Here is a 12,742-nt window from a genome sequence, read left to right as displayed (position 1 = left end):
CCACATAGTGGAAACCAATCTTGATGTTACTCAAATAAACACCCAGCCGTATGGGAGGCTAAGGTGGGAGGATCACTTTTGAGTCCAATAATTCAGGACCAGCCTGGGCAACATAGTGAGACCCTGTGTCTACAAAAATTTTGAAAAATCAGTCAAATATGGTGGTACATGCTTATAGTCCCAGCTCCTTGGGAAGCTGAAATGGGAGGATTACTTGACCCAGGAATTTGAAGTTACAGTGAGTGATTGTACCACTGCACTCTAGCCTGGGTGACAGACTAAGACCATGTCTCTTAAATAAATGGTGTATACACACATATACATATATGTATACGTGAGGGTTTTTTTAGCTTGTTTTTTTCAGACAGTCTCGCTGTCGCCATGTTGGAGCGTAGTGGCGCAATCTCAGCTCACTGCAACCCCTGCCTCCCAAGTTCAAGCAGTTCTCCTGCCTCAGTCTCCTGAGTTGCTGGGACTACAGGCGTGTGCCACCACGCCCACCTAATTTTTGTATTTTTAGTAGAGACAGGGTTTCACCACATTGGCCAGGATGGTCTCGATCTCATGACCTTGTGATCTGCCTGCCTCGGCCTTCCAAAATGGTATACGTGAGTTTTAATCATGTTATTCATATATTTATGTGACATACAAAGTAAATGTTTGGGCTCTACTTTTTTAGGGTAGTAGCTTGTTTTTTTAAATTAAATTTTATTTTTTTAGAGACAGCATCTCACTCTCTCAGGCTTGAGTGCAGTGGTGTAATTATAGCTCACTGAAATCTCAAACTCTCAGCCTTAAGCAATCCACCTGCCTCAGCCTCCCAAAACACTGGAATTGCAGACATAGACCACTGTGCCCAGCCAGGTTCTCCTTTTTAAACTTAACATTATTTTATATATTTTTTCTCATATTTCCACTGTCTTATTTATAATTTCTAGTGACTAAAACATAAGTTTATTCTGTTTCTGATAAATTGCTTCTAATTTTATCTTTAAAATTGCACTATTAAAAATTTTAGCCAGGCTAATTAGTCTGTAATCCCAGCACTTTGGGAGGCCAAGGTAAAAGGATCACTTCAGGCCAGGAGTTCAAGACCAGCCTGGGCAACATAGGTAGACTTCATCTCTACAAAAATTTTAAAAGTTAACTGTGCATGGTTGGCGCATCCCTGTAGTCCCACCTACTGGGGAGGCTAAGGCGGGAGGATCACTTGAGCCCAGGAATCTGAGGCTACAGTGAGCCATGATCATGCTACTGCACTCCAGACTCGGTGACAGAGCAAGACCCTGTCTCTTAAAAGAAATTAAAGTCACAAATATGTATGGATCCTAAACAGGTGTTAAAATGTGCTAGACACTGTTCCAGACACTGGGCATGTAGCTGTGTACAGGGCAGCAGACAGCTAGACAGCTTGCTCTCAAGGAGTTTAGATTCTGGTGCAGGAGAAGCAATCAGTCAGCAAACAAAATAATCAGATAGTAGAAGGTGTTTTGTGGAGAATTATTACAGCGGATATGATATAGTGGTTATTGGGTGACTGATCATAGGTCAGGTGACTAGGGAAAGGGTCTGAACGGCAGGAAGTAACCACCCACGCAAAGATTGGGGCTGAGCTTCCAGCATTGAGAACAGCCTAGAACAAAAGCCCCTACGGAGAAATGAAAGTGTCGTGTGGCTGGAGTGTAGTGGGCTGGGGAGAGAGGAGAAGATGAGATAGTCGGGCCAGCGTTCATAGGCCGGGCAGGTATTTTGCAATGTGATGGAGAATGAAGTTTTTTTTTTGTTTTGTTTTGTTTTGTTTTGTTTTGAGACAGAGTCTCACTCAGTCGCCCAGGTTGGAGTGCAGTGGCGCGATCTCTGCTCACTGCAAGCTCCGCCTCCCGGGTTCACGCCATTCTCCTGGCTCAACCTCCCGAATAGCTGGGACTACAGGCGCCCGCCACCACGCCCGGCTAATTTTTTTTGTTTTTAGTAGAGACGGGGTTTCACCGTGTTAGCCAGGATGGTCTCGATCTCCTAACCTCCTGATCCGCCCGCCTCGGCCTCCCAAAGTGCTGGGATTACAGGCGTGAGCCACCACGCCCGGTCGAGAATGAAGTGTTTTAAACAAGAGAATGACAGTGTGTTTTGTTTTGTTTTGTTGAGATAGAGTCTCACTCAATCGCCCAGGGTGGAGTAAGGTGGCATGAACGCGGCTCACTGCAACCTCTTCCTCCCAGGTTCAAGCAATTCTCCTTCCTCAGCCTCCTGAGTAGCTGGGATTACAGACATGTACCACCATCCCCAGCTAGTTTTTGTATTTTTTGTTGAGACGGGGTTTCACCATGTTGGCCAGGCTGGTCTTGAACTCCTGACCTCAAATGATCCACCTGCCTTGGCCTCCCAAAGTGTTGGGATTCAGGAGGCTGAGGCAGAAGAATTGCTTGAATGTGGGAGGCAGAGGTTGCAGTGAACTGAGATCACGCCACTGCACTCCAGCCTGGGCGCCAGAGCGAGACTGCATCCCGCCAACCAAAAAAAAAAAATTCTGTCTTGGGAGGAAAAAAAGGTGACTTATGACTATTGTATGGAGACTGGCTTGGACTAGGGGTAAGTGTAGAAACAGGGAAGTCAGAAGGCTCTTATAGAAGATGATGATGACTCAGATTAGGGTGGTAATGATGTAGAGAAGTAGATAAATTTGTTACATATTTGGTAGTAATTAAGGATAATGAATAGAAATTGAAAAATATTTTTTTAAATTTCAAGCTTGCTTTGGAACGTCAGAAAACTGCAGAGAAAGAGCGATTATTTCTTGTATATGCCAAGCAGTGGTGGAGAGAATATTTGCAAATTCGACCCTCACACAACTCACGACTCGTTAAGATTTTTGCACAGGTTTGTAAATTATATTAGAATAATTTTATGCCTGTATTTGAGATTTACTGTTACGTGTGTAAATTTCGTTTAATATTTATTTGTAAAATGTATTCCAAAAAAATAAAAGTGTATTTGTAAAATAAAATGCTGATTTTGTAATATTTTCTTTAACTGCATAGGTGAGTGGCAAGATCAATCTATGTCTTATTTTACTTTCAATTTCAATTATTGTGGGTTTTTGAAAAATCAGCTTTCTCAGGTTGAATCTGTTATTGTGTTTTAAACCCTTTCTGAATATATTTGATTTAAAGTAGATGAAAATCCATTTTGTTTAACTTGGAATGTGTACTTGCTTGATATTTAGTGCTAAATAATTAACCATTTGGACACTTTGCAGGTTATATGTAAATCCAGCTCTTGTATGCAGAACCGGGGGGCTCTGGGCATATATATTTTTTTTGTTAGGGTTTTAAAAAAAATTCTATATAACCATGACCTCTAAGCCAGTGACCAGTAATGTTTAACTGAAGCATTTCAACTATATATCTCTGCCTCCATTTTTCCTGAGTCCTAAACCCATTTTTTCTCTTTTACAGACCAACATAAATTATATGGTCAGGGTCACTTATTTTTTGTAACTCCTAAGGAACAGTTCAAATATTTTGTATATATTCAGCCTCATATAGATGCTTTCATATAAGTATAGTGTAGTATATTAAGTTTCTCCGATCCTGTGCATCCATCTAGCTTTACCCTACTTTCCCTAGATTTTGGAACAGGCTAAAAGTGGTTTAGTTTCCAGATGGGGAGCTTGGGAATGAGAGGTTGACTAGAGGTGGGAATAAGGGAAATGGCTTCTGACTTTCTGATAGCGTTGTTTATATATTGAATGACTGGTTGGCAAGGTAACAGCAATATCAGGACAAGGGCAAGGAGAAACCAATCAAAATATAACTGGCTTCCTGGCTGGGCACAGTGGCTCACGCCCGTAATTCCAGCACTTTGGGAGGCCGAGGCAGGTGGATCACCTGAGGTCAGGAGTTCAAGACCAGCCTGGCCAACATGGCGAAACCTTGTCTCTACTAAAAATACAAAAATTAGCCAGGCGTGCTGGCGGGCATCTGTAATCCCAGCTACTCAGGAGGCTGAGGCAGGAGAATTGTTTAACCTGGGAGGCAGAGATTGCAGTGAGCCGAGATCACGCCATTGCACTCCAGCCTGGGTGACGGAGTGAGACGGTCTCATGACAATAACAACGACAAAAAAATATACACACATATATAAATAAATACAGATATGTGTTTTAAAAACTGGCTCCGTGCTGTCTATATAAATGAGGCATTTCTTCGTTGCCATGTGGAATTAGGAACTAGAGAGGACTCAGGATGGAGTAAGGCAGTGAATCAGAGAAATGGTAGGATCAAAGAGGAGGAAAAAGTTGCGATGCACTAAGGAAGTCGAGGACGTGGGGTTTTCTTTTACGAAATATTACTTAAATGAATTCCACTCTCTGAGAATTCATTGTAAGATTTGAACCATAGAAGGTAATTTAGTCTCATAGTAACCATATAAGATTGTCAAGTGGCCAGGCATTGGCTCTTTTTGTAAACAGTATGAAGGTTAGAGAAGAGAACGCTGTTTTCAAGGCCAAACAGCAACTCAGTCATGGCAAAGCCTGTATTAAACTGGAGTTTTTACTGGTGCCTTTTTAGTTTGTGCCACCTCTTTCCATACACAGAGTAAATAAAATGCTGATTTAATTTAGATTCGCCAGACCTGTTTCTTGCTGCTGCTTCCTGTATTTGACTAGTTATGAAATTAAAGAACAACAATATAAAGCAATCTAATTATAAAAACAATATTGCTTTTATAGATGAAATATATATAAATATATATAGATGATATACAGATATATCCTGCCTTTAGAATGTAAAACTTTTTCTAGAGTGTTTTTTGAAATTTTGCTTTCAATTGACTTGGTTAACGATTTTTTATTTTTTAGCTTGTGGGGATATATTTAGATAATATTAGAATATTGCTATAATAAAATGATGTATCTTACATTCTAAGATGCTACTATTGATGATTGACTTAGGCAAATGCTTCCACTTCTTATGTGCTCATCTTTTCTTGCGTGTTAGTGGACTTGTAAGAATAGGAGTAACATTCCTACACCTCAGTCCTAACCAAAGATCTGTAGATTCACCGTGGCCATCATACTTAATAATTCATTATTCTTTTTATCCTTTGTTAGCTGGTTTTGCTATAATAGAATAGTAATTCATTGATTCCTTTTGAACTTTTTAGTGCAAAAAACCTTAAAATAAGTTACAGAAATTGAACTTTAAGGCCACTAAGTTTTAAGAAAATGTTGTAAATCACTTGAGCATTGAGGATATCCTTTTAATATTTAATTTGTGATTTCAGGACTTAGTATTCTTATACAACAGTAGATTATTAGTAATGCTAAGTTCATGTAAAAGAAAATCAGAGTTCTCTATATCCCCCCAAAATTAGAATAATAATCCTCTGTTTTAAAAATCAGTGCCCTCTAGGCCAGGCAGAGTACCTCATGCCTGTAATCTCAGCACTTTGGGAGGTTGAAGCGGGCGGATCACTTGAGGTCAGGAGTTTGAGACCAGCCTGGTCAGCATCGTGAAACCCTCTCTCTACAAAAATACAAAAATTAGCCAGGTGTGGTGGTGCACACCTGTAATCCCAGCTACTCAGGAGACTGAGGCACAAGAATCGCTTGAACCTGGAGGGGTGCAGGTTGGAGTGAGCTGAGATCACGCTACTGCACTCCAGCCTGGACAACAGCGAGACTGTCTCAAAAAAAAAAAAAAAAAAAAACTGATGCCTTCTACTGTTGAGAACTATAGGTATGAGAGGAATCTATAGCCAATTTGCTCTGCAACATAAAAATTTATGATCTTTCTCACTATAATCAAATGTAAATAAGTGAGATTTTTTTTTTCCCTTGCTGAAGTATGGGACTATATTGGAAAAAGATGTTTTGGTTATGGAGAAAGACATTAGTGGTCCTGATAATTCAGACACATGGTGTTTCTGTTGGCTGGGTTAGATCTTATGTCCTGAGGAGCCCTACCAGAGAGGGTAGGTCATCTCCAAATGTTGAAGAGTAAGTGGCCCTTTTACAGTGCCGTGTCAGTAACCAGGAAGGTAAAGAGATTGTGGGCTTTGGTAATACTAACTGTAAAATCACAGTGGTAGACAGTCATCAGAGACCTATATATGCATACAAGTTATTCAGCACCAACACCAAGATACATCCTGTATTTAGAACGTAAAACTTTTTCTAGAGTGTTTTTTGAAATTTTGCTTTCTGTTGACTTGGTTAACAAATTATTGTTTCCTGTGGATCTCTAAATTTGAGGCACTAACGGAAACAAACTAGAACCAAGCTATGATCATTTCTATTATATGAGCCAATCAGAAGAGTTACTTGTTCTGTCTGGCTATATATTGTTAAATTCTATATGGTAATGTGAAAGAATGCTTCAGCTTAGAGCACCTCTCCCTCCCCTACGTACCTGCCCACACGTTTCTCAGCGGAGTTCTTATTGCCACAGCCTTTGGAGTAAAACCGCTCAGAGCTAGATAGCTGTAGCTCCCCAGTTTTCATCTATAAAATGAAAATAAGAGAGATGAGGATTAAGGGAAATTATATACACAGCACTTTGCAGCCTAATACCGGATACAAGGTAAGCACTCAATCAATGGTATGCTGAATTATTTTATCCTACATTAATGTATTTGAAAAAAACATAACTGGGGATGATTAATATGTCATTACAGATGTTTTTCCCCTTTTCCCTAGGATGAAAATGGGATAAATAGACCAGTCTGTTCCTACGTTAAACCACTTCGAGCTGGACGGCTTCTTGATACTCCAAGGCAAGCAGCAAGATTTGTTAATGTCCTTGGTTATGAACGAGCCCCTGTTATTGGAGGAGGAGGTAAACAGGAGCAGTGGTGCACTCTGCTGGCCTTTCTCTGTAGAAGCAAGGTATTATACACACATAATAGAATTAAGTAGCAGTATATCATAGTTGCTCTGAATTTGTAATCCATTTGTAAAATAATGCCTTAGGAAAATGTACATATAGTCAACCCTCTGTACCCACAGGTTCTGTATCTGTAGATTCAATCAACTGCAGAGCAAAAATATTTATAAAAGTGAAAAATAACACAATAATAAATAATAGTACAAATATAAAACAATGGAGTATAACAACTGTTTATGTAGCATTTACATTGTATTGAGATTTTAAGTAATTTAGAGGTGATTTAAAGTACATAGGAGGATGTGCTTAGGTTATATGTAAAATACCATTTTGACTGGGTGCAGTGGCTCATGCCTGTATCCCAGCATTTTGGGAGGCTGAGGCGGGTGGATCACCTGAGGTCAGGAGTTCAAGACCAGTCTGGGCAACATGGTGAAACCCTATCTCTACTAAAATACAAAAAATTATCTGGGTGTGGTGTCACGTGCCTGTAATCCCAGCTACTCAGGAGGCTGAGGCAGGAGAATCGCCTAGACCTGGGAGGTGGAGGTTGCAGTGAGCCAAGATTGCGCCATTGCACTCCAGCCTGAGGACACAGCAAGACTCCATCTCAAAAAAAAAAAAAAAACTGTATACCATTTTATATAAGCCTTGAGTATCCATGGATTTTCTTTTGCAAGGGTCCTGGAACTAACTAACCCCCTTGGGTACCGTGAGACAGCTGTGCTGTCAACTTGACCACGTCAGAACCTTGTTCTGTTTTTCATAACATTTAAATATCAATACACAAAAAACTCAGCATCTTTATTTTCTCATGTGGTTTCTTATTGAACTTATTGTGATTTCTGTGATGTAGGGACCTACAAGTACTAAAGTGTCAGAAATCAACTTACAGAATGAATTAGAGACAGCACCAGGACCAGACCATGGCTTTCTGGTACTATTGATGTGTTGAAATTTGCTCAGATAATACATCTTTAAAAAAGAGAAAATGGGGCCAGGTGCGGTGGCTCATGCCTGTAATCCCAGCACTTTGGGAGGCCTAGGTGGGCGGATCACCTGAGGTGATCGAGATCAGCTTGACCAATGTGGAGAAATCTTGTCGCCACTAAAAATACAAAATTAGCTGGGCGTGGTGGCACATGCCTGTAATCCTAGCTACTCAGGAGGCTGAGGCAGGAGAATTGCTTGAAACTGGCAGGCAGAGTTTGCTGTGAACTGAGATTGCGCCATTGCATTCCAGCCGGGCAATAAGAGCGAAACTATCTCAAAAAAAAAACAAAAACAGATAAAATGGCAGTACAAAATGAATATAGAAAAGAAATCTTGAATGGCATGCTATTTTGTTTAGTTTTACATACAAATGTATATTTAATTACACTTTTTGAATGACTTGATTTCAGTAAACTAATTTTATAGATTATGGGATATTTCCTAATCTGTATTCTAAAAATGTTGATAGTATGATAACAAACAAGTAAAACTATCTTTAGGCTGGGTGTGGTGGCTCACGCCTGTAATCCCAGCACTTTGGGAGGCTGAGGCGGGCGGATCATGAGGTCAGGTGATCAAGACCATCCTGACTAATACAGTGAAGCCCTGTCTCTACTAAAAATACAAAAAATTAGCCGGGCGTGGGAGCATGCACCTGTAATCCCAGCTACTCGGGAGGCTGAGGCAGGAGAATTGCTTGAACCTGGGAGGTGGAGGTTGCAGTGAGCCGAGATCACGCCACTGCACTCCAAACGGGGCGACAGAGCAAGTTAAAATATGTATATACACATATATATGTGTGTGTATGTATATGTATATAACAACAGCATTAACAGTAATGGTGAAACTTTACCCATAATTCTATTCCCAGTTTATCATTTTTTATATTTTTTCTCCTGTATATGTATCATTTATTCCATAATTATAATTAATGTAAATAAATTTTTGTATCTTGCTTTATAATTAAGCATTATGCTATGAACATTTTTCTATGTGTTGCTACAATCTTTCTGATTTCCTTTTTTTTTTTTTTTTTTTTAAATGAGACGGAGTTTTGCTCTTGTCGCCCAGGCTGGAGTGCAATGGCACGATCTTGGCCCACTGCAACCTCCGTCTCCTGGGTTCAAGCGATTATCCTGCCTCAGCCTCGCTAGTAGCTCGGATTACAGGTGCATGCCACCACCCCCAGCTCATTTTTGTATTTTTAGTAGAGATGGGGTTTCACTGTGTTGGCCAGGCTGGTCTCGAACCCTGGTCTTAGGTGATCTGCCCGCCTTGGCCTCCTGAAGTGCTGATTTCCATTTTTTTAATGAGTGTTTAAGTTTTATTGAGTCAATATACAAAATATACTTAACTGTTTCCCTATTGTTAAGTTCCCTAACTGCCAAGTTAGGGTCGTTTTTTTTATTCAGTGGTTTTGTTGTTGTTGTTTGTTTTCTTTTGTTTTGTTTGGGACGGGGTCTCGCTCTGTCACCCAGGCTGTAGTGCAGTGGTATGATCTCGGCTCACTGCAACCTCTGCCTCCTGGCCTCAAGCAATTCTCCTACTTCAGCCTCCTGAGTAGCTGGGACTACAGGCATGGAGCCACCATGCTTGACCTTTTTTTTTCTTTTTTTGGTATTTTCAGTGGAGATGGGGTTTCTTGGCCAGGCTGGTCTCGAACTCCTTGCCTCAAGTGATCTGCCCGCCTCAGCCTCCTAAAGTGCTGGGATTACAGGCAAAAGCCGGCACACCTGGCCATAAAGTTAAGCTGATTTTTAATTTTTCGATGTTATCGTGAATGAACTTTTACATTGACTATCTTTGCAGATATTATTATTTTACTTTTGAATTTTCTTTAGGACAAAATCTCAGAAATAATTGGGTCTAAAAGGTTGATTGGCCACATGCAGTGGCTCATGCCTATAATGCCAGCACTTTGGGAGGCCAAGGTGGGCGGATCACTTGAGGTCAGGAGTTCGAGACCAACCTGGCCAAAATGGTGAAACCCCGTCTCTACTAAAAATATAAAAATTAGCTGGGTATGGTAGTGCACACCTGTAGTCCTAGCGACTCTGGAGGCTGAGGCAGGAGAATCGTTGGAACCTGGGAGGAGGAGGTTGTAGTGAGCCAAGGTCATGCCACTGCATTCCAGCCTGGGTGACAGAGCGAGACTCCATCTCAAAAAAAAAAAAAGTAAATTAAAAAATAAAAGATTGGTTATTACATTTTTGTAAAGTCACTTTAAGAATTATAAAATGCTGTTTGTTTTCTTACAGTTAATTAAAAAAAAAAAACTGTAGCACCACCAATGCAAATTTTTTGGAGAAAGAAATTTCTTGGCGAGGTAAGGTGGCTCATGCCTGTAGTCTCAGCACTTTGGGAGGCTGAGGCAAGCAGATTGCTTGAGCCCAGGAATTCGAGACCAGCCAGGGCAACTTGGCGAAACCCCGTCTCTACAAAAACACAAAAAATTGCTGGGCCTGGTGATGAGCGCCTGTGGTCCCAGCTATTCAGAAGACTGAAGCGGGGGAATCGCTTGAGCTAGGGATGTCAAGGCTGCAGTGAGCTGAGGATGTCAAGGCAGCAGTGAGCTGAGATCGCCCCTACTGCACTCCAGCCTGGGTGACAGAACTAGACCCTATCTCGAGAGGAAAAAAAAAAAGAAAGTTCTTCATTCTGAAACGCAACTCAAATAGTTATTTTTGCTTTTGCCTGTAGTTTTCGTACACTTAAATACAAAATTGTAGCCATACTGTTTAATATCTTAGTAATTTTTTTCACAAAACACAGTATCAGATATTTTCTTTTCTTTTCTTTTTTTTTTTTTTTTTGAGACAGAGTCTCACTCTGTTGCCCAGGCTGGAGTGCAGTGGCACGATCTCAGCTTACTGCAAGCTCCGCCTCCCGGGTTCAAGTGATTCTCCTGCCTCAGCCTCCCGAGTAGCTGGGATTACAGGCACACACCACCATGCCCAGCTAATATTTTCTGGTTTTTTATAGGTCTTTATAACTTTTAAAATTGAAAGTAATATAACCACCTCAAAGAAAATCTGGAAAATAGAGTGGAAAATTATATATAACCTCCCCAGTAGTAACCATTGTTGGCATTTTGTTGTTGTTCTTGCCAGTCATTTTTCCTATATATATATATTTTCTTGAAATTATCACATATAGATACTATCAGTCATTGGTTGAGTGCTTTCCATTTATTTGCATTTCTTGCTGTATGACTTGTTTGCTTGTTTGTTCATGTCCTTCAGCTATTAATCTATTAAAATATTCCAGGCTGGGAACAGGAGCTCATGCCTATAATCCCAACACTTTGGGACGCTGAGGCAGGAGGATTGCTTGAGCCCAGGAGTTCAAGAGCAGCCTGGTTAACACAGTAAGACCCCCGTTTATACAAAAAATTAGCTAGGTGTGGCAGTGCACACCTTTAGTTCCAGCTACTTGGGAGACTGAGACAGGAAAATCACTTAAGCTTGGGAGGTCAAGGCTGCTGTGAATCATGTCACCAGCCTGGGTGACAGGACAGGCAAAAGGCTGTCTCAAAAAAAAAAAAAATTCTACTTTTCTTTCTATGTTGTGTGAGTTCTTTATAAAACTTTTTTTTTTTTTTTTGGAAACAGAGTCTCACTTTGTTGCCCGGGCTGGAATGCAGTGGCGCGATTGCAGCTCACTGCAACCTCTGCCTCCCGGGTTCCAGTGATTCTCTTGCCTTGCCTCCCGAGTAGCTGGGACTATGGGTGTGCACCACCACGCCCAGCTAATTTTTGTATTTTTAGTAGAGACGGGGTTTCCCTATGTTGGCCAGGCTGGTCTCCAACTCCTGACGTCAAGTGATCCACCCGCCTCGGCTTCCCAAAGTGTTGGGATTACAGGCGTGAGCCACTGTGCCCGGCCAATAAATTTTTATTATAACTTTGTATTTAAGTAAGTAATGAGGAAACAATATGGAAGAACGAATACTTCATTTTAATTTGTCTTATCTTCCAGGGTGACTGTGAAGATCATGCTAACCTTCTGTGCAGCCTTCTTCTTGGATATGGATTAGAAGCCTTTGTTTGTGTTGGGACCAAGGCAAAAGGAGTACCTCATGCATGGGTTATGACTTGTGGAACTGATGGGACCATCACTTTTTGGGAGAGTTTAACAGGACACAGGTTAGTCTACTAAGTGTATAAGGATATTAAAATGAAGTTATAAGTTTTTTTTTTTTTTGAGACGGAGTCTTGCTCTGTTGCCCAGGCTGGAGTGCACTGGCACAATCTCAGCTCACTGCAACCTCCACCTCCCAGGTTCAAGCCAATTCTCCTGGCTCAGCCTCCCAGTAGCTGGGATTACAGGTGCACGCCACTGCACCTGGCTGATTTTTATAATTTTAGTAGAGACAAGTTTTCACCATGTTGGCCAGGCTGGTCTCAAACTCCTGACCTCAGGTGATCCACCCACCTCAGTCCCCCAATCACGCTGGGATTACAGGCGTGAGCCACCGTGCCCAGCTTAAGTTTTAAGTATTTTAAATTATAAGGGTTTTTTGTCCATATTGATGGTACTTGAAGGTACGTGTTGATGATTTTAGTTAGAGCCTTTTTAGTGATTACGTAAAAAAGTACTTCAATTATGGCAGCTAAGTAAATGAACTCTAAGAAAATTTTTACCTCAAATATTCTTTACCAACATGATGTTCGTAAACAGTAAATTATATTTACTAGTTGTGTATGATTAGCATCTTTTTTTTTTCAGTTTTCTCTCTTTTTTTTTTTTTTGGCAGTGTCTCACTCTGTTGCCCAGGCTGGAGTGTAGTGGCACAGTCACAGCCCACTGCAGCATCCCCTTCCTGGGTTCCAGTGGTCCTCCTACCTCAGCCTCTTGGGTAG

General features: G+C 40.9%; 1 protein-coding gene across 2 annotated transcripts in view; it reads left to right on the top strand.

Moving 5' to 3' along the window:
- Positions 1–12,742, top strand: part of CEP76 (centrosomal protein 76) — a 28,135-nt gene that overhangs the window by 8,487 nt on the left and 6,906 nt on the right. For both annotated transcript variants that reach the window (XM_077975382.1, XM_028837957.2), the window contains 3 exons: positions 2,749–2,877; positions 6,701–6,889; positions 11,859–12,025. In XM_077975382.1, coding sequence (XP_077831508.1) covers positions 2,749–2,877; positions 6,701–6,889; positions 11,859–12,025 — 485 coding nt within the window. The remainder of the gene's footprint in view (positions 1–2,748; positions 2,878–6,700; positions 6,890–11,858; positions 12,026–12,742) is intronic.

Source organism: Macaca mulatta, chromosome 18 (genome assembly GCF_049350105.2).
Source record: "Macaca mulatta isolate MMU2019108-1 chromosome 18, T2T-MMU8v2.0, whole genome shotgun sequence".
Taxonomy (NCBI): Eukaryota; Metazoa; Chordata; class Mammalia; order Primates; family Cercopithecidae; genus Macaca; species Macaca mulatta.
The sequence above is the reverse complement of the archived record's forward strand: the minus strand, read 5'-3'. Positions and strand labels throughout refer to the sequence as shown.